The following is a 23,071-nucleotide window of genomic DNA, read 5'->3' as shown; positions in this document are numbered from 1 at the left end:
CTCCCCCTGGTCTAGAGATGATGTAAACATACACAAGTAGTCAATATAAATTCTGCTGAACGCTAAATTGTTTCTTTTTTTTTTTACCACGTCTGATCACAGAAAAGCAGATTTATTTTTAAGGTAATGGCTGTCATTTCTGCCGTAGTGCGTGAACCAGCAAGCCTCCCTGCCTCCTGTCCTCTCCAGTCATGCCAGAATTCTGTGTTGCCTTTTGAGTCTATCTATTTTTGCCTGTGTCAGGCTGAAGCTGTATTGGTGGCCATCTCCTCAGAACCCTCTTGGTGTAGAAGCTAAGGGAATAGAAACCTGGGACCTATGTTCCCCGATAAGACAGTCGCCTTTTCTCTCCCAACGTCTAGTGTTGGGTACTCACGTCGGTGACACTGATTCACAGCAACTTGACACATTAGTTTAGCTCAAAGAGACACTTTGTAGAGAGGGGCGAGAAAAGCAGTACTGAGACGAGACAACTTAAAGAGACTTTAAGTCACGACCTCTCTCTCTCATGATGGGCTCCAGGTACGCCAAGTTGTCTAAATGCAGTTTGTCTATTGCAAAATGGATAGAATGGCCCTTAAAGTTTTAACAAACTGACATTATTAATGTCAGATATATGACCAAGTAAAGGATTTATGGTGAAATGTGAGCTAGGTGCCTTTTTTGGTTGCAATGTTGTCATTTGTGAATATGAAGTGAGTTCATCTTCTTATGGTATAACATGGTATATGTGCGTGTGTGGTGTGTGTGTGTGTGTGTGTGCACGTGGTGTGTGTGTATGTGGTGTGTGTGTGTGTGTGCACGTGGTGTGTGTGTGTGCACGTGGTGTGTGTGTACACGTGGTGTGTGTGCGTGCACGTGGTGTGTACAAGCGCACATGAACATGTACAGAATGACATGCATGATAAAACATCTCATGAGCAAACTGCTGATGCTGGTTTATATTATGTTTTCGATTGGCTACAGGTTTAGTGAAAGAGGAACGGTGTCTCTGTGTTATTGTTAGGAAGGCTGGTTCATGTTTCAGAGAGAAGGGCGAGAGCAAATCAAATGATTTCTTGAGCATCTTCTGCGGGGAAACAGAAGAACCTATGACGACTACGGTCTCGCCGTCTACCTTTCTCTCTTCGTCTCCGTCTAGCGCTTTTTCCCCCTCTCCCCAATCTCTCCATCTATTGCTCCCTCAGTTAATTGGGAGTTATGTGAATGCTAAAGACGCTAACCACAACGGCTTGACATTTACACGGCTATGGCTAGCGTTTGAGCTTGCATTTTCCACTGTTAAACATTTTGTCGAGTCAGCAGAAGTTCTGTTTGAGAATAACCGCTCAGGTCCATTATTAAGGGGTGACGAGGAGCATTAGTTATTGCAGCAATGCCAAATATATATCGTTGGAGGCTAACGACTACCACAAATTGTTTTTACTCAATAAAATGAGTCAGCCGAATCCGCATGGCTGTGTGAATATGTGAGAATTAAACTGACTAACTAAATGTGCAAATCAAATGTAGTGTTAGGACAGGAGTTTTTCTTGTCTTGGTGACATGACGGGGAACAACTCTGTGCCCTTCTTATAGTCTACAAGATGTTTCTATTTCAGGTCACACGTTCAGGAAACCCCCTCATCTGGGCCCATATTCATAAAGAGTCTCAGAGTAGCCCTTTTTACATCAGCAGATGTCACAAAGTGTTTATACAGAAACTCAGCCTAATACGCCAAAGAGCAAGCAATGCATCCTAGATCAGCTCTCCTACTCTGAGACACATTATGAATACAGGCCCTGGTCTTAAACTGAAGAACAACTTCTCTAAAAAAACAAACAATGGCACAGCAGAATGGAACTACATCTCGACAGCCGTTAACCAAACAAACGCCCAGAATAACCTTACTGAACCTATCACAACCATATTGAATAGTTCAGATATGGCCAACAGCCTGGCATTGTGTATCATAAGATGGTGCTGGTCGTACAGATGACTTCTTTGAACAAGCCATTATTTAGTTTTGGAATACTTTTTCAATACAAAAAGTGATGTTATTATAGTATAATATATGCCACTTAGTAGACACTTTTATCCAAACAAATGTACGTTTTTCATATGGGTGGTGCCAGCAGGAATCAAACCCACCCACCCGCATTGCAAGCACCATGCTCTACCAATTGAGCCACACAGGACCATATTGGCTGTGCAACCAGCAGCCTTGCCTCCAAGTAAAAGCTTGTCTAGAAGTGTTTTCCAAACAGGTCCCGAGGACCCCCTGTCGTTTCACACATTTGTTCAATTCGAACCCTAGCACACCAGATTTGACTAATCAAGGGCTTGCTGATTAGTTTGAGTCAGGTGTGCCAGTACTGGAAAATATAAAATAGAGGAACACATGGTGCTTGTGGAGAGGTTTAAGCAACACTGCTTTAGAATCTAGACCTTAGTAGTTAATGGGTTAATGGTGGGCATGGCATGGTTCTAACGACAGGGTTCCTACAGCGAGGTTCTAACGATGGGGTTCTAATGATGGGGTTCTAACGCAGTGGCAAATACTCACACTCGATCCGTGCCGTAGCTCCGGTAGTCGACGGCGGCTGACACAGCCACAACGAGCGCGGGCACGCCATAGCCCACCAGGTAGAAGTAGCGTTTGCGCGAGTGCTCGCTCTCAAACACCTCCACCAGCATAATGTAGAGCTGCACACCCTCCAGGAACATCCAGGTGAAGGCAGCCAGGAAGAAGAAGTGGAGCAGGGCAGCGAACACCGCACAGGCAATCTGAGGAGGGGAGAGGAGACAGTACAGGTCAAAAGGTCAAAGCGTTTGGCTTAAAGTCGGACAGAAAACGTGTCGATGTGCAGCTAAAAATTCCAAGAACAATACGGACGACAGGTGTTACTCTCTCATGATTTTATTCATATTATTAAAACATTTCTTTTCTTTTCTATTATTCAAAAGCCCTTTAGAGCCTGAACCGTCAGTCTCATGCATTTGACAAGGTAGTAGACATAAATAAACAAGGAACTAATGACTTTTCAAATGTGCGAGAGTTGCTTCCTGCTTCAAATGAAAAAGGGCATTATATCATCAACTGGATATGTTCCTGGGTGTAGTTGTCGTCTCTGGTCGACTGATTGCTGATACTGAGTGAGTAGTACTGACCTGTCAATTGACCCCTACATGCCCTCTACCCCATAGTTATTGTTGCTACCCTTTCCAAGATTTGTACAATTGGGAAAGTGGAGAACAGCAAATAGGAAAAGCGGTTGTACAGTTGTCATGGTTCACTAGCTAAGACGTTGAGCATGGGAGCTGAAGGATGAGAAGACAATATTCTGTGAGTCAACTGGAGCTATCTCTGAAATGATATAGGTTCCTGAGGCGGGTGTCAGAAGACTGGAATGGAAAGGAGCGCCAACACTGTGCATGCCCACCCACGTGTGCACACACACACACACACACACACACACACACACACACACACACACACACACACACACACACACACACACACACACACACACACACACACACACACACACACACACACACACACACAGTGTACTTGCAACGACTGTAATTGATCAGATTATTGGAGCAATTGGTCATACGCGAGGTACTTTGTTCAACGGTCATTGAAATTGGTTTCAATTAAATGACTCTCAGGTTCAGTGGCCATCACCGCAATGAGGAGAGTGATCTTTAAATTGCCCAGTGAATCAAGACCATCACATCTTATGAAAGGGAAGAGTAGAGGGCAAAAGCACAGTCTGGAAACGTTCATCGTTCAGCAGGGTTCTCGTTTATGAGAGCAGGTGTGTGTCTTTCTGTGCCTGTCAATGCACTAATTGTGGAACAGACTTTACATTGCATACCTCACACACACACACCCCCTTTCACTGCTCCTCTAACTCCTCTCACCACCCTCCCTACTGCACCCTGTTGATAATGACTTTGCCCTTAGTGCAGAACTCTACCAGATACCTACGACAGCCAGCGACAGTCATTAAAAACAGTGATTGCCTAATCCAGATTATCTGCAGCGTTTAGAGATCAGTCTACTGCTCTACATCGTGATGGGAGGTTTAGTGCAGTGGCGGGTGGTGGAAAGGGGGGGAAAGGGAGTGGGTGAGGGGGAGCATGTGTGTGGTCATTTGATAGAAACATAGGAGCTTGAGCTGTGTCAGGTGAAGTAACAGGGTGTAACTGGGAGAACCAGGGGGACTGGGGAGGAACTGGCTGAAGGAGTATTTGGGAGAGATGCTTAGAAAGGTCTAGATGAGGGCAGATTCAGTGTTGGCTATAGATATCCCATGGTGTTAATTATCATTGTGTGTGTGTGTGTGTGTGTGTGTGTGTGTGTGTGTGTGTGTGTGTGTGTGTGTGTGTGTGTGTGTGTGTGTGTGTGTGTGTATATATATATATATATATATATATATATATATATATATATATATATATACATACAGTACCAGTCAAAAGTTTGGACACCTACTCATTAAAGGGGTTTTCTTTATTTTTACTACTTTCTACATTGTAGAATAATAGTGAAGACATCAAAACTATGAAATGACACTAAAAAAAGTGTTAAACAAATCAAAAAATATTTTAGATTGTTCAATGTAGCCACCCTTTGCCTTGATGAAAGCTTTGCACACTCTTAGCATTCTCTCAATCAGCTTTACCTGGAATGTTTTTTCAACAGTATTGAAGGAGTTCCCACATATACTGAGCACTTATTCACTTTTTTTCCGCCTCTGCGGTCCAACTCATCCCAAACCATCTCAATTGGGTTGAGGTTGGGTGATTGTGGAGGTCAGGTCATCTGATGCAGCACCATCACTCTGCTTCTTGGTCAAATAGCCCTTACACAACCTGGGAGGTGAGTCCCACTAAGTGCAAACCAGATGGGATGGCGTATCGCTGCAGAATGCAGTGGTAGCCATGCTGGTTAAGTGTGCCTTAAATTCTAAATAAATCATTGACAGTGTCACCATCAAAGCACCCCCACACCATCACATCTCCTCCATGCTTCACTGTGGGAACCACACATGCAGAGATCATCCGTTCACCTACTCTGCATCTCAAAGACTCAGACCAAAGGACAGATTTCCAACGGTCGAATGTCCATTACTCCTGTTTTTTGGCCCAAGCAAGTCTATTCATCTCATTGGTGTCCTTTAGTAGTGGTTTCTTTGCAGCAATGAGACCATAAAAACCTGATTCATGCAGTCTCCTCTGAACAGTTGATGTTGAGATGTGGCTGTTACTTTAATTCTGTGAAGCATTTATTTGGGCAGCAATCTGAGGTGCAGTTAACTCTAATGAATTTATCCTCTGCAGCAGAGGTAACTCTGGGTCTTCCTTTCCTGTGGCGGTCCTCATGAGAGCCAGTTTCATCATAGCACTTGATGGTTTTTGCGACTGCACTTGAAGAAACTTTCAAAGTTCTTGAAATTTTCCGGATTGACTGACCTTCATGTCTCAAATTATTGATGGACTGTCGTTTCTCTTTGCTTATTTGAGCTGTTATTGCCATAATACGGACTTGGTCTTTTACCAAATAGGGCTATCTTCTGTATACCATCCCTACCTTGTCACAACACAACTGACTGGCTCAAAAGCAGTAAGATGGAAATAAATTCCACAAATTAAAAAAGACACACCCTGTTAATTGAAATGCATTCCAGGTGACTACCCCATAAAGATGCTTGAGAGAATGCCAAGAGTGTGCAAAGCTGTCATCAAGGCAAAGGGTGGATACTTTGAAGACTGTCAAATATAACACATACTTTGATTTGTCTTTTTTGGTTATTACATGACTCCATATGTGTTATTTCATAGTTTTGAGGTCTTCATTATTATTCTACAATGTAGAAAATAGTAAAAATAAAGAAAAATCCTTGAATGAGTAGGTGTTCTAAAACTTTTGACTGGTAGTGTATATATCATGTCCAAACAATTACATTTCCACAGGTGGACTCCAATTAAGTTGTAGAAACATCTCAAGGATGATCAATGGAAACAAGATGCATCTGAGCTCAATTTTGAGTCTCATAGCAAAGGGTCTGAATTAATATGTAAATAAGGTATGTGTGAATTTGTCATTATGAGGTATTGTGTGTAGATTGCTGAGGAATTTTTTATTTTCTCTATTTTAGAATGAGGCTGTAACGCAACAAAATGTGAAAAAGTCGAGGTATGAATACTTTCCAAAGGCACTGTCTATCCTCCAAACACTGGCTTTGGGGGCATTATCACTTTTATACAATAGGTTACCAACCTATTCAAATAATGATTTACATATTTTCATTAAAAAAGTTATTTTGACGAATTTATTCATATTATGTTATCCTTCCACAATATATAGTCCTGACACAAAATCTATGGTTGCCACCCAAGCCGGCTGGTCATTTGTTCTATCGGTTTGGTTGCCAGAGACGTGACCAAGTCGTTCATTCTTTTTGTTCTGTATCTATGGACGTTCGTTCTAAATGTTCCAATACCATACAAGCTGGCAACGTTCTTATCCTTTGCTTGCTAGCTAGCCAACTACGGCTAACACAGTCACACCAAACAGTGCAGCCAGAATAACAGAAAAGTAGCTGCTTTTGTGTTTGTTTAAGCTGTTTTCTAATGACATTTATTTGGATACATTCATAACAATGAGCTAATGAGGCACGATTTCAGCCGGCATAGAAAATGTGCTCTCTCATCAGGACACTGTTGTTCAGAGGAGCTAGCCAACAACACAGGCAACACAACCATGTCAAACTGAAGCTGGAAAGACCGCAACCTAGCTACACTTTGTTTCATTTTAACTGTTCTATTGACATTTCTTCGTATATATCCATAAAAATGATGCTGATTGGTGATTGACTGGCTGAGAAAAGCTGCATGCGTGTCTGTCTCATCCCGACTCCAACACGTTCATTACTATGGGACAGCTGGAGATCCAATTTCAATACTGAAACAATGTTGCAAATGTCAGAGAGAGAGACAGCAAGGTCTATAAATCTACGCTATTGAAAACCAATTGCTAGTCTAAAGGAAATGGGAGATAATGTCTAGATGCTTGGATATTAAGTTTATAAATTGTCTGGTTGGGCTGATGACAGTGGATTGCAGTGCACTGCAAGTCAAACATTTCAATGTCACAGCCGGTGGTAACTTGTGGAATAGACACCGGCTGGAATGCGGTTTTAACCAAATCAGCATTCAGGATTAGACCCACCTGTTAATTCCAAAAACAAGTTGAGGAACATGTACTGTGCTACTCATAACCATGGCTACATACAGCTTCAAAACAGAACTATTTCAAATATATAGCCTAGGCTATGTTCTCATGTTCACTTGAGGTGTCTAAATTAGAACAGACTAAGAACGGCAATTATATTTGTTCTAGAGGAAACACACTCAACCGTTTGCAACGTTCACTTATTCCAATTAAGATAGCAGACAGAATTTATATCCATTGTACAACATGTCTTGTACTTCAGCTTTTCGCCCTTCAAATACCCAGATGCCCTAGTAAGTGTACACTAAAACCTTGATGTTCCAGTGGACTGCTGAATTGCCTTCTCGAGTGTAACTGGTCGTCAAGAGATGAGAGCTGTAGTGAAGCTCACACTGAATGCTTAAGTACCAGACATCGTTTTTAACAAGATCCAGGCATAAAGTACTGCGTCAAGTCAGGACAGCGAAATAAAAACAATTTAACTGATAAGATTATACTGCAATAGGAAGACGTGAGAATAACGATTCAATAGGGTTAAGGGTAAAATCTGATGGATTTTCTCATTTACTAAATTCTTGGCTTAGCCCATGTTTGTTGAGTACTAGCCTTTTAAGTGTTTGACCAGGATTTTTGTGTGAACTGAATAACTTTGAAGCAAAAGTTTCACTATTAGGAATGAAAAATTATACCTGGTTAAAGGTCCAGTGCAGTCAGAAATATGATTTTCCAGTGTTTTATATATTACCACACTATGAGGTTGGAATAAGTGTGAAAATTATGATAATGCCCTTTCAGTGTAAGAGCGGTTTAAAAACAGTTTTGGCCAGCCGGGTGACATCACTATACGGCAAATTAGTTAATAGACCAATAAGAAAACATGCCAAACCTCTCTGCCAATAACAGTGAGTTTTCAGTTTCCCCCTCCAAGACAGTTCTAGCAACATTCTTGCTTGAGAAATTGCTCTTTGCTAATAAGCTACACTACATGACCAAATGTATGCGGACACATGCTTGTCGAACATCTCATTCCAAAATGAAGGGCATTAATATGGAGTTGGTCCCCCCTTTGCTGCAAAAACAGCCTCCATCCTTCTGGGAAGGCTTTCCACTAGATGTTGGGACCTAGCTGCAGGGGCCTGCTTCCATTCTGTCACAAGAGCATTAGTGAGGTCGGGCACTGATGTTGGGCGATTAGGCCTGGCTCACATTAGGCGTTCCAATTCTTCCCAAAGGTGTTCGATGGGGTTGAGGTCAGGGCTTTTCGCAGGCCAATCAATTTCTTGCACACCGATCTCGACAAACCATTTCATTTCTATATGAACCTTACTTTGTGCTTTGTGCACAGGGGCATTGTCATGCTGAAACAGGAAAGGGCATTCCTCAAACTGTTGCCACAAAGTTGGAAGCACAGAATTGTCTAAAATGACATTGTATGCTGTAGCATTAAGATTTCCCGTCACTGGAACTATGGGGCCTAACCCGAAACATGAAAAACAGCCCCAGACCATTATTCCTCCTCCACCAAACTTTACAGTTGGCACTATACATTGGGGCAGGCATCCGCCAAACCCAGATTCGTCCGTCGGACTGCCAGATTGTGAAGTGTGATTCATCACTCCAGAGAAAGCGTTTTCACTGCTCCAGAGTCCAATGGCGGTGAGCTTTACACCTCTCCAGCCAACGCTTGGCATTGCGCATGGTGATCTTAGGCTTGTGTGCGGCTGGTCAGCCTTGGAAACCCATTTCATGAAGATCCCGACGAACAGTTATTGTGCTGACGTTTCTTCCAGAGGCAGTTTGGAACTTGGTAGTGAGTGTTGCACACGAGGAAAGACAATTTTTACGCACTACGTGCTTCAGCAGTCAGCAGTCCCGTTCTGTGAGCTTGTGTGGCCTAGCACTTCGCGGCTGTGCCGTTGTTGCTCCTATATGTTTCCACTTCACAATAACAGCACTTACAGTTGACCAGGGCAGCTCTAGCAGGGCATAAATTTGACAGACTGACTTGTTGAAAAGGTGGCATCATATGACGGTGTCACGTTGAATGTCACTGAGCTCTTCAGTAAGGCCATTCAACTGCCAATGTTTGTCTATGGAGATCACATGGCTGTGTGCTCGATTGTATACACCTGTCAACAACGGTTGTGGATGAAATATCCGAACCCACAAATTTTAAGGGGTGTCCACATACGTTTGTAAATAGAGTGTATTTTTTGTCTGTTTTCAACCATTTTAATCGAGAAAAAAAATCACAGTAAGGTAAGTAAATGTTACCCAGAAAGGATTTGATTATGAGATCAAAACAGCTGCATTGGACCTTTATCTACTGTATCTAAATGTTACCTGTGGACCCACTCTATCAAATCCTTAGTTACTGCAGGTGGGACTTGGTGTTAATGATGGTATGATAACCTGGTGACCGTATATACAGAGAACAGAGCCATGTCTGATTATAGACCGGATGAACCAGGTGTGTAGCCTCTCAAGCTGATCAGTAACACTAATAGATTAAATAAGTGCCAGGTTGAAATGAAAACACATGGGCACTGGCCCAAAAATATCTGACACCTTGGACGCATTTCAATAGTTTAATTTGGCTCCCTATCCTCCTTTCCTTTATCAGATAACTGATTTGGGAGACAGGTGATAGATAAAACATCAGACTTAAATCCGAAACAGACTTCTGACTCGTTGCTTTCACTGTATTTTCAGATTAGTGCGGAAAAAGAAGACCAGACAAGGATTGGGAGCAACTTTAGACTATTGAGAGGAAGTCCACCAGACTTTCTGAAAACCTCCCCAACTTTTCAGAGAGACAAAGAGACCCAACCCTAGGCGCTCCACTAACATACTGCTCTCATTGAAAACCATTGAGTGGGCTGTGTTTTTTGCGCATCAATAGTCCGGCTTGGGAATGTTCTTACCGGTTGGTCAGCTCGGTTGATCCCCACCAGGAAGAGGGACTCTGCTATGAAGAGGCTGATGCAGAGGTTCTTGTGGATGGTGTTGCGGTCGCTCTGGAGGCCCCGGAAGAAGCAAAAGGTGAACAAGCTGATGAGCAGGCAGACCAGAGAGAGCAGGATGCCAACCCATGTGATGACGTCCAACAGCATGTCATGGACTGGGTCTGTATTCTGGGAAAGGGTACAAATAAGGAAATGCATTACATGAGATTACTGGATAGGAGTAGAAGACGCTCCACCAACATGAGACGAGGCGCAAACAAAAAACAGGATGAACATTAGGAAGGAATAGGCGCAACTGTCGCTCACAACCAAAAACCCCACATGAGATTAACATAATTTAATATACTCTACCGGTCAACAGTTTTAGAACACCTACTCATTCAAGGATTTTTCTTTCTTTTTTATATTTCCTACATTGTAGAATAATAGTGAAGACATCAAAACTAGGAAATAACACATATGGGATCATATAGTAACCAAAACAGTGTCATACAAATCAAAATCAATTTTATATTTGAGATTCTTCAAATAGCTACCCTTTGCCTTGACAGCTTTGCACACTCTTGGCATACTCTCAACCAGCTTGAGGTAGTCACCTGGAATGCATTTCAATTAACAGGTGTGCCTTCTTAAAAGTTAATTTCTTCCCTTTTTAATGTGTTTCAGCCAATAGGTGGGCTGAAACTGTAAAATACCAAGTCCATAATATGGCAAGAACAGCTCAAATACGCAAAGAGAAACAACAGTCCATTACTTTAAGACATGAAGATCAGTCAATATGAAAAATACCAGGGAGACAGAATGGACAGCTGATCGTCCTCGCAGTGGCAGACCTCGTGTAACAACACCTGCACAGGATCGGTACATCCGAACATCACACCTGCGGGACAGATACAGGATGGCAACAACAACTGCCCGAGTTACACCAGGAACGCACAATCCCTCCATCAGTGCTCAGACTGTTCACAATAGGCTGAGAGAGGCTGGACTGAGGGCTTGTAGGCCTGTTGTAAAGCAGGTCCTCACCAGACATCACCGGCAACATCGTCGTCTATGGGCACAAAACCACCGTCGCTGGACCAGACAGGACTGGCAAAAAGTGCTCTTCACTGATGAGTCTCGGTTTTGTCTCACCAGGGGTGATGGTCGGATTCGCGTTTATCGTCGAAGGAATAAGCGTTACACTGAGGCATGTACTCCGGAGCGGAATCGATTTGGAGGTGAGGGTCCGTAATGGTCTGGGGAGGTGTGTCACAGCATCATCGGACTGAGCTTGTTGTCATTGCAGGCAATCTCAACGCTGTGCGTTACAGGGAAGACATCCTCCTCCCTCATGTGTTACCATTCCTGCAGGCTCATCCTGACATGACCCTCCAGCATGACAATGCCACCAGCCATACTGCTCGTTCTGTGCGTGATTTCCTGCAAGACAGGAATGTCAGTGTTCTGCCATTACCAGAAAAGAGCCCGGATCTCAATCCCATTGAGCACGTTTGGGACCTGTTGGATCGGAGGGTGAGAGCTAGGGCCATTCCCCCCAGAAATGTCTGGGAACTTGCAGGTGCCTTCGTGGAAGAGTGGGGTAACATCTCACAGCAAGAATGGGCAAATCTGGTGCAGTCCATGAGGAGAAGATGCACTGCAGTACTTAATGCAGCTGGTGGCCACTCCAGATACTGACTGTTACTTTTGATTTTGACCCCCCCCCCCCTTTTATTAAGGGACACATTATTCAATTTCTGTTAGTCATGTCTGTGGAACTTGTTCAGTTCATGTCTCAGTTGTTGAATCTTGTTATGTTCATACACATATTTACACATGTTAAGTTTGCTGAAAATAAATGCAGTTGACAGTGAGAGGACGTTTCTTTTTTTTGCTTAGTTTACATGATTCCATGTGAATTATTTCATAGTTTTGATGTCTTCACTATTATTCTACAATGTAGAAAATAGTAAAAATAAAGAAAAACCCTTGAATGAGTAGGTGTTCTAAAACTTATCACCGGTAGTGTAATTATTGTGGGTATTTGTGTTGTAACATTATAACTACACTACATTGTGTATTGAATCAATCAAATAAATAACTGGCCAAAATGACTGTCTCAGTGTTGACAGTCTGATTAACATCTGAGAATAAAGGGATTTTTTTGTTACTGATAAGTAAAATGACACTCAAATGTATATTCACTAATAAAGTCAAAACAAGATGAAAATGCCTTTTGGTAGGGTCACCATCAACCTCTCCACAGAATGACCTAGCTGTCACAGATAGGACCACAGGTGGTAAGGTGGAAATGGCATGAAAATGTGTCACCAGTGTGTTCTGGCAAGTTAACAAATTGAGCTACGGAAATGGACACAGGTGGCTGTGAAAGGCACCATGGGTTATCTATTAAAGGCCCAGTGCGGTCAAAAACTAGATTTCCTATTTTGTGTACAGCATATACACTGAGTATACAAAAAATTAAGAACACCTGATCTTTCCATGACAGACTGACCAGGTGAATCCAGGTGAAAGCTATGATCCCTTATTGATGTCAATCATTGGAGACTAAGGGAAGGAGACAGGTTAAAAAAAGATTTTTGCCTTGAGACATGGATTGTGTATGTGTGGCATTCAGAGGGTGACTGGGCAAGTAGTAGGTGCCAGGCGCATCGGTTTGTGTCAAGAACTGCAACGCTTCTGTTTTTTTCACGCACAACAGTTTCTCGTGTGCATCAAGAATGGTCCAACACCCAAAAGACATCCTGTCAACTTGACACATCTATGGGAAGCATTGGAGTCAACATGGGCCAGCTTCCCTGTGGAACGCTTTTGACACCTTGTAAAGCTGTTCTGAGGGCAAAAAAGGGTGGAGAGTGCAACTCAATATTAGAAAGGTATTCTCAGCGTATATTTCTACACTATGAGGTTGGAATAATTCTGTGAAATTGAGAAAATGATGATAACGCGCTTATATTGTTGAGCTGTTTGAAAAGACTGACTCAAATTGAAGCCTGTTTTGGCCTGCCTGGCGACATCGCCAGGTGGTAAAGGATAATAGACCAATAAGAAAGAGAGTTTCAAACCTCTCTGAACAATAACTTGTTCTCAACTGGCCTAGCTGGTTAAATAAAAGTGAAATAAAAAATAAAAAAACAGCTCATCCAATTAGGCCCCTCACTCAGACCACTCCCAGCAAAATTCTTGCTTGAGAAATTGCTCTTCTCTAAGAAGCTATTGTTGTTTATTTTTGACCCTTTTAATTGAAAACAATCACAGTAAGGTACTTTAATTGTTACCCATAAATATAGATACAGAACCTTCAAAATACAGAAATACAGCTGGTATGATGCATTTTGCGTCATATGATGCAAACTACATCACACTTGATTGCTGACATGCAAAAGATTTTGGGACCGTCAACAACGGACAAATGAAACAAATACCATAATATCGTTTTTTGGATGGGGTTTTCCTTTAAAACGCTGTTAAAAACAGAAACAGTGTCCAGCTTCAAACTGACTGCTGTACCTGCTGGATTGGTAGAACCATTTGGGCGGAACTCGACGTTTCCAGAGTCGACTTTGATCACACGCAACACTTAAAGAATAGTAACACAAGAGTAGAAACAGCTTTGTCTAAAGCCACAGGCCAGCAGCATACCACCCTGCATCCTACTGCTGCTGGAAGTGGTGTTGGCGGGCCAGGAGGAGGCACTCTTTCCTCTGGTCTAAAATCAAATGTCCCAGGGCAGCGATTGGGGACATTGCCCTGTGTAGGGTGCCGTCTTTCGGATGGGACGTTAAACGGGTGTCCTGAATCTCTGGTCACTAAAGATCCCATGGCACTTATCGTAAGATTAGGGGTGTTAACCCCGGTGTCCCAGCTAAATTCCCTGTCTGACATACCATCATGGCCACCTATTCATCCCCAGCTTCCAATAGGCTCATTCATCCCCCTTCCTCTCCCCTGTAACTATTCTCCAGGTTGCTGCTGTAAATGAGAATGGGTTCTCAGTCAACTTACCTGGTAAAATAAAGGCAACAAAAATTGACTGTTTTTCTTCTCAACAGCCTTCAGCTGTGATGAACATGACAGCAAATTGTATTTACATGGAGTGATCCTGAGGATGTCAGTTTTGTAGAGCAGATATTCAATCACTCAAAATGTGTGTGTGTGTGTGTGTGTGTGTGTGTGTGTGTGTGTGTGTGTGTGTGTGTGTGTGTGTGTGTGTGTGTGTGTGTGTGTGTGTGTGTGTGTGTGTGTGTGTGTGTGTGTGTGTGTGTGTGTGTGTGTGTGTGTGTGTGTGTGTGTGTGTGTGTGTGTGTGTGTGTGTGTGTGTGTGTGTGTGTAATCTCAAAGGCCTGAGCTAACACAATAGTCCTCAAGGACAATATCAGTGAGTCACAGCTAGAGAATGCACTCCTCACTGTTTTTTTTTACTGGAAGCCCACAGTATTAAAGCTGGTACAAAAAGCCCAAAAATACAGACACAGACATTCCCTTCCTCTTACCGAAGCATTGTGCTTCTGTCTGTCATTTTCTGTGATTTTGCTACTCAACGTTCTCATAGATTGTTCTAAAACCATTATTTGGTCAACAGCAATAGCCTTTGCATTATGTTGATTCCTGTTACGAAAATATCTGTCCGTTCCTGTTTTGCAGTCGGTTGCTGACTCTCACTCCATCTCCCCAGTGTGCGTACGGAGAAGGGAGAAATGCATTGAGAAGCTCAAGTATAGTGTAGGTCTATATGACCATTGCTCAAAATGCTATTGTGGGGAAAAAGACAGTCTCTTAATATTGAGTTAATGTCACCGCTTTACAACCGGAGTAGGCTGCAGTTAGTGTGGTTTTGGCGCAGCCTAGGCCTAGCGCTATAGGACACAAACCTACATTTACTGATAGATGAATCACTTAGCCTACATGGCTATCTAGCAACACTATCGTATTTAGAGTTAGCAATCTAGCTAAGTGTTGTGAGCTCCCACTTCCTCAGGTGGTGAATAATGTGACCTATTAGGACAATAGGCCTACGCACGAAGATTCTCTGAAGAGCACCCCCAAAAATTTGATCATTCTGGATCCTATTTGGACAGGTTGTACTTCAAAATATCAAATCATTCATGTATTTCCTGGATATGTTAGATGAAATAGCTGTTTTTTAAAATGTGTTATCTTAGGCTACCATCTCAGTTGTCTTACTCGGCACTGGGGAAAAAACTGTCTCGAGCCCTGCCGGGAATGTTAAGTCACTGTCCATTCAAAACATTTGTTGTTATCAAGCAAAATAGTTACATTTATCACGATATGACTCTAGCACCTCCCCGAAACCTAATCTACGAGAAAAGGGTCAGATTATTGCGACATGGATTTTGTTTCACACATCACCCAGCTATACACAGCGTCCATTTTTTCACACATCACCCAGCGATACACAGCGTCCATTTTTTCACACATCACCCAGCGATACACAGCGTCCATTTTTTCACACATCACCCAGCGATACACAGCGTCCATTTTTTCACACATCACCCAGCTATACACAGCGTCCATTTTTTCACACATCACCCAGCGATACACAGCGTCCATTTTTTCACACATCACCCAGCTATACACAGCGTCCATTTTTTCACACATCACCCAGCTATACACAGCGTCCATTTTTTCACACATCACCCAGCGATACACAGCGTCCATTTTTTCACACAAATGGGCACTTCCTCTAAATCAAACTTTGACCCGAGTCAGCAGTATTAATCTCCACTGGGGGCAGGGTAAGAGGCTAAAGCATCCAGCTGGGATTTTTCTACAGCCTCCATTATAGTAGGGGATGCTTTACACAAAGGCTTGTTTAACAGGTGCACAGAGCATGGGCTAACACTAGCGGAGAGAGATGGGAGAACAGATGCTGATCATTAAGGGGCTGCTCTACAATAACAGTCGACGCGCTACCCTGAGTCTGGGGAGAGGCGCTCTTTACATTTTCTTGCCTGATGAGCCGTTGTGTATACATCAGGGAGACAGGGGGATGACACGACTGTGGAGCAGTGTGCCGTAGAGCAGTGTGTGTGTGTGTGTGTTTGTGTGTGTGGCTGTCTCTGGTCCTCCGTACTACAAAGGCATCTCATGCGCTGGGTGGTGGCAGATGCAGACTGTTTTGAAAAGGGGGCCTAGGGTGAGTTGAGGTAGCGAGCTGTGCCATGGCTTCAGGCTCTATCCATCACAATCTTTACCTTGATAGGGGGGGGTACTGGGTCAAAACGAGATGGAGGCGTAGGGTGCATCCACACGTGTGTGATCGATCTACTGCAGTGACATCTCTTTATTCTGGGAGGGTGGATGATCGCTAAGGTGCCAAGGGCCACAACTTCATCCCTACGATGAAGGCCATTTTCTGGGGGCTCGTCCGGGCGTCCGCAGCGGGAATGGGAACTAGGGTCCCGAAAGCAGCGGACCGTAATTCGCTCCAAAATTCAGTCTGTCATGGGAGGCCAAGGAGTCATACCACAGGACATGTTACTTACTGGGGCGGTACGAGCCTGGCGCAGATTCGATTTGTCTTCCCTCCACCCTTTAAACACACATATATTTCATTCTGGTTGGATGCCTTTGGGATTTGCCCCTGATCTGTTACCACAAGGCACAGAATAGAACCTCAGGCTGATGGGAAGTTTAAACGCAGAGGTGTATACATGTCAACTACATTCCCTGTCACCCTATGCCCTGACCACTCCAATCAAGTAAATCCAATCAGATATCACACGATACCAAATGAATCACCAATGCACCCTTCATCCTAACAGGGGTGCCTCCACTGTGCTCTGGACGTGCTCAGATCCACTGGGCCAATGGGAGAGAGAGAGGAGATGAGCTTCATTCCTTGATATACCTCAAAGAACCGCTTGCAGCATGAAGCCAATCCAATTAAAATGAATAAATCTGCCTGGACGACGCCCAGGGAGAGAAAGAGAAGCAGAGAGCGCTGGAGAGAGCTTTGAGTCATCAAATACGTCAGGGCAGGGCACATGTTGTGGTAAGGGTAGCAGAGGCCCTACCGAGGGGTGTCGAGCGTTGAATTCACATACGGGCAAGCATTTACGATCTTAAAGAGCCAGGAGGAGGGAGTTTACATTCAGTGCATGTGCCTAATAGAGCCGTACAATATTTACAGCGACGATAACCGTGAAATACCGTACTGCCGGTGGTGGAGCCTTCTAAAGCGGAATGCGTCCAGATAGCAGTCGGAACGTAGACCTTTCCACCGTCATCTTTACTTTTAGTAAATAAACGTACAATAAAAGCACATGGATGACTTGCCACGTCATTATCTAGATGGATGGAAAGCTACATATGTGGATGGAATGATGGATGGATTAATGGAAGAAATAAGTTATAATTAAGCAATAAGGCCCGAGGAGGAGGGGTATATGGCCAATATACCACAGCTAAGGGATGTTCTTAGCTTAGCTGTGGTATATTGGCCATATATCACACACCCCTGGGGTGCCTTATTGCTTTTCTAAACTGGTTCCCAACGTAATTAGAACAGTAAAAAGGAATGTTTTGTCATACCTGTGGTATAAGGTCTGATATACAACGGCTTTCAGCCAAATCAGCATTCAGGACTCGAACCACCCAGTTTATAATAAGTTATACGTTAACATAGTGGGAACTGTGCACACTATAACTGTGCCCTCTATACATTTCAAAGCCAGAACGTATCATGATAGCTTCATGATTTCAGATAAAGACACCCCACCAGGACACGGATGTATGAGGCTTAGCTTCCCCCATTCCATCATCCCATTGAGAAACACCATTGATTTATACACTGGTGGATCCTAGGGAATGGTGCTACTTACAGGTGGCTCAATATTACCCCCAGCCAATCGCGGCATACACACTCACCACCTAAGTAATGGCCTGTAGGTGGAGGGACAACAGGTCTATCTTTCTAAGTCTCGGCTGGGGCTTCAGATGCTATTTAAACAGTGCCCCCACAACCCTGGGGCTGTCTTGGAAATGGAAGCTTAAATTCAAAGGAGGGTGGTTCGATAAAGAGTAGACTGTTGCTGCCTTGGGTAGCTGGCTGGGTGGGTGGTTGGTGTGATTTTGGGCCATGATATTTAAGGTATTTAAGAAGAACGTCTAAAGCAGGTCTTTCCAAATGTTACATTTACATTTACATTTAAGTCATTTAGCAGACGCTCTTATCCAGAGCGACTTACAAATGTTGGTCCTTTAGTAACGCTGGTGTACTTTGGTTTTTGAACTTGTTATGTTTGATTAATCTTTTATATGGCAACTGGAATGCACATGACATCACCGTGTAGAAAACAAAAAGGCCTTTGAATCGAACATATCTCATGTAGGTAACATCAAAATAGATGACACCATGTCTATGTCGTATCAGACAACCGCATATTAAAAAATATCAAGTTGGATATTGATAGGAAACACAACCTGCTAGGACAGGTTGAAGCGATTCTCAAAAGCCACTGGAAACTTCCATTGAAATCACAACCAAATCTTCTCTGAGTAACTTCCAGCTGGAAGTATTATTGTAAATTTTTAACATACTATTTCAATGCTTGATAAGAGAGCAGTTGGAGTTGCATGAAGAGGAGACAGCGTCACACTGTACTTTGACAGAGCACTTAAGCAATCACTCTCATCCTCACGCGAAACTCCCTCGCAATCACTTCCCTTCCAGGAGACACAAAAGCGTCATAATCTCTGCCTGACACACGACTGGTTACAGCCCGTTTGGTGTACGCGGCCGACTGGTGTACTTCAGTGCGGCGGCAGGAACAGCTGACAGATGGAATGGCTTTCGCCATCAAGCTAGATCATATTGGTGCACAAAAGTCCACGATCCCTTCCTCATTGTTTGGATGGTAGCTACCTCATCCCCTGTCGTTGACAGACATGGTGTTTGTCTGCTGGAGTTGATAGTGAGTCACACTATCAAATCCCCTCGGGACTGTGTTGACTTTTTTTTAATAAAGAGGACAATGCTTCAGCCAGTATAAATAAGCCTTCAAAAAAGTTCAAATGAAACGTGCTTGACAAAATGTACAAAGCACAAATCACTTTGTCATCACAACCCTTCAATAAGTGCTAGTCCACAGAGTATCAACAAGTCAAACCACGTGCCAAGAACCTTGGAAAGATGAACTAGACGTGTTTGAGAAAGAAGGGAAAAAAAGCTATGTGGAACTTTGTTTACTGACATTTCACAGTATATTGCAGTATTCTGGAACCCCATAGGGCTGGGTTCCATAACCCTTTTGAATAGCAAAGATGGATATTTGTTCTTCTTCTTTGGCAGAGATCAAAAGGTATGCAGTAAGTTCAGAAAGGTGATAGTTGACTGACCACAACAATGATCATTGACTAGAAACATAATTCCTCAGAGAGCCAAAGCCTGTGGATTCTGAATCCATACATTTACAGTACTGAGCGAACATGATCATGAGACAGTGAGGTCAGTTATTGTTGAAAGGTACCTCATTAGCTGTTACATGTTGTCTTAATTGCTCGAAACAGCATTAAGAAAAATCACTAAGTTCATGCTTCTGATATGGGTTATTTACTCTTGGTCAGCTTCAAAATATTCTGATTGAAAACGGGTGTGTTGGGAAACCACTGCATAATGTGTATTAACTCCTGAGTACTATATGCCATTTACTATACATCACAGGTGGCTGGTGGCACCTTAATTGGGAAGGACAGGCTCATAGAAATGGCTGGAATGGACGGAATATATTGGCACATCAAACACATGGTTTCCTTGTGTTTGATACCATTCCATTTACTTCATTCCAGTCATTATTACGAGCCTTCCTGTAATACTTTAGTACACTACTACTGCCTCAGCACTACCTCAACATAGTCCAAGATAAAGACATATTACAAAGGATTACCAATATGTGCATAAGATAATACTGCAATGCTTTCAGCAATACGTATCAACGTATCAAACAGTGCATTATCATAAAAGCACTTCGAATTTCTTACAATAGAGTAGCATTATTGTTATTTTCTGCTGGAACACCCAGTCTATCTGTCTAAATTACAGCAAAATGAAAGATGATGGTGATAGTGGGCCTCTTCCTTCTCAAAGTGAGGATGGTAATTGCAGCGTGACTATCTCTTCTGGCGATGGCGCTAAACAAGACTACAGGAATGTTTTGTTACCATGGAGACAAAATACGGACATCCAAATTGATGGAATTTTTGTTGTTTACTGACATTTAACGGTTTTCTTTTCCCCCCCATTCACTTGGCGCTTCCGGATTGGAATGCCTTGGCAGTTTGTCAAAAGATGCCTGCATTTCCTTGAAATGTCTTCCGATGACACTCTGCCTTTCCGACCGAGCAGAAATATAGAGTAGGTAAATGCAGACATTTTGGAATTGGGATGTAAGAACCATCTACTTTCCCCCTGAATGTAACACCAGCATCCAGCGGTTTCCACACAGTGAATCACATGACAAAGCGCTTCCTTCACTCCTATTCTTTACAGCTTCCCTCTGTATTCATGGCCCGGCTAGAGACTGAGGCTAGAGCACACTAACTCCCCCAAGCCAAGTGGCTGAGTGACAAACAGTGACTCCTGCTCACTAGGGGTAAACCTCTCCGGACCAGAGTGGCTGGTTGGCTGGGAGTGGGGGCAGACTGTCGGAGGAGAGTGGGCTAAGGGAGGTCCAAGGGCCTGTGGTTATATGGCCTTTGGCCAACTGGGACAGGCATTATAGAGTCCTCTTTCCTCGCTGACTAAAGCTCGAAGTCTTGGGGGTCTTTGGGCCTTCAGCGGCGTGGCCCTCAAGCTTGCAGTGACAGAAGTTATCTTTCTCTTTTCTGGCCAACAATCCCTTCCATCTCTCTCTCCCTTGAGAATCGCCGGTAACAGTGCCACTTTCACCGCCGCACAGCGCAAACTACAGGCCAATCTTTCATGTGACAATCCTACACATCTCACATTATATATCCTCTCACTCTCTCTCCCGCCATCTTTCCCTCTCTCCCTACTCACCTCTTTTCTTCTGTCAAACAGTACCACACGTATTTTATTAAATTTTGACTCTCTAGCGCTCTCTCTTTCTTTCCCTCCATCACTCCTTTTCTCCCTTCTCACATCTTCACTTTGCTTCTGTCTGTCAAACCTCTATTTCTCATCTCTCTTTCTGTTGTTTTCCCAAAAGGCTTAAACCGATGATGAAGCAACCACAGAGCAATGACAGAGGTTACAGATATTTTCTCCCATGTAAGAGAGCAGTAAGACGCAATAAGTAAACTAACTTTAAAAAAAAAAATGTTTAACTAACTATGCTTTTCACATTTAGCCCTATCCACATAGGCCAATTCCCACAAGTCTAAAGGGTTAAAAAGGGGCGGCAGGTAGCCTAGTGGTTAGAGCGTTGGGCCAGTAACCCCCAGCTGACAAGGAAGAAAATCTGTCATTCTGCCCCTGAACAAGGCAGTTAACCCACTGTGCCTAGGCAGTCATTGAAAATAAGAATTTGGTCTTACCTGACTTGCCTAGTTAAAAAAAAGAAGTTTTTAAAGATGTGGATTCTCCTTCAATCCATCAACCTGTGAATATCGGTGTGTTTGGAACATCTAACCATGCATTCAGGTATTGAAAATGATTTTAACCTAAGTAGGTACGCGGACGACTCAGTGAAAGCCTCAAAGATCTCTTGAAACTTCAAATGCATTTTCCTCCTGCAAGGGCCACACTCTCCAACTACTTCACACAAGGCCAAATAGGGCACGGTCCCCACAATGAACACACACTCAACACTAAGGATGCTTCTGGCACAAAAAAAAGCTCTTAGATTTGGATCTTAACTCAGTGCCACTCAATAGTGTCTCTTTCCTTTTTTGTAGAATGTGCTGCTGTGAAGGTCACAAAAGAGAGCAATCCATCTGTAAGGCCACAATATAACATATGGTTTCATGGGATTTGTATTGCTTGTGCTGGATCTGAGCTGAAACAAAATGGCTGAACATGGCTTGGGATGAGATGGTGGAAAAGGCCTTACCTTGACCTCCACGTGAGCCATAAGGACGGCAAAGTTGGTCAGGTGGGTACAAGAGCACGTGGTGTGAGTCCGGTTGGTACCTAGCAACCGGCAATCCTGCGTCGACCAGTACCCCATCATGGTCCTCTTGGAATAAGTCCAGAAAGAACAGTTGGGATTAAAGCTTTCCTTGGATTGCTGTGGGGGACAAACCACATAACAATTAGTATATGGGCCCCAGCAGCACAATGAAGCTAGTGGGAGGAAAAACACAAACACATTGATTGAAGGTTGAGTGATCCATTCTAAAAAGCCAACACTCTGGCTGGGTTAAACAGAAACGCATGGAGCCTCCCATAACCTTGACATGCCACAACAGCATAAATCTACAGTGCTCCATTTCAAGACTAAATATCTCGGAAATAGCTCCTTGATTCCCTATTCCGGTGGCGGTGCAGGTTTCCCCCCACTGAGGTGGTTGGTTTTAGTTTAATGGCGGCGGTGAGCGCTGATGGAGCAGCCTTTCATTCTGTTTTTCGACCTTTCGCTTTAACCTTCACTGTGCGACAATAGACTGCCCCGCGGTTTAATGGCCGCCACCGCCGCTCTCTGTCAGGCGGCAGCCTTAACGACGAGCTTCTCCCGCTATCTCGCTGGCCCGTTTTAAAACAGTCACTTTCCAGCTTCATGCAGATAAAGGGTGAGAGGATAAATGTGCCAATGCATACAAATGCCCTATATGAATGAATGCCCATTATGAATGCCCATTATGAATGCCCTACATGAATGCCCTATATGAATGCCTGAAATAGGTCTGGTTTAAAGTTTAACTGATGTGGAAAGCTGCCATCTCTTGCAGATAGAT

At 43.4% G+C, this 23,071-nt stretch overlaps 1 protein-coding gene across 15 annotated transcripts in view; it reads right to left on the bottom strand.

Moving 5' to 3' along the window:
* Positions 1 to 23,071, bottom strand: part of LOC129835255 (adhesion G protein-coupled receptor L3-like) — a 165,338-nt gene that overhangs the window by 26,325 nt on the left and 115,942 nt on the right. For all 15 annotated transcript variants that reach the window (XM_055900792.1, XM_055900799.1, XM_055900801.1 and 12 more), the window contains 3 exons: positions 22,228 to 22,404; positions 10,151 to 10,360; positions 2,547 to 2,767 (listed from right to left, as the gene is read on the bottom strand). In XM_055900792.1, coding sequence (XP_055756767.1) covers positions 2,547 to 2,767; positions 10,151 to 10,360; positions 22,228 to 22,404 — 608 coding nt within the window. The remainder of the gene's footprint in view (positions 1 to 2,546; positions 2,768 to 10,150; positions 10,361 to 22,227; positions 22,405 to 23,071) is intronic.

The sequence above is a fragment of the Salvelinus fontinalis genome, chromosome 36 (genome assembly GCF_029448725.1).
Source record: "Salvelinus fontinalis isolate EN_2023a chromosome 36, ASM2944872v1, whole genome shotgun sequence".
NCBI classification, from domain to species: Eukaryota; Metazoa; Chordata; class Actinopteri; order Salmoniformes; family Salmonidae; genus Salvelinus; species Salvelinus fontinalis.
The sequence above is the reverse complement of the archived record's forward strand: the minus strand, read 5'-3'. Positions and strand labels throughout refer to the sequence as shown.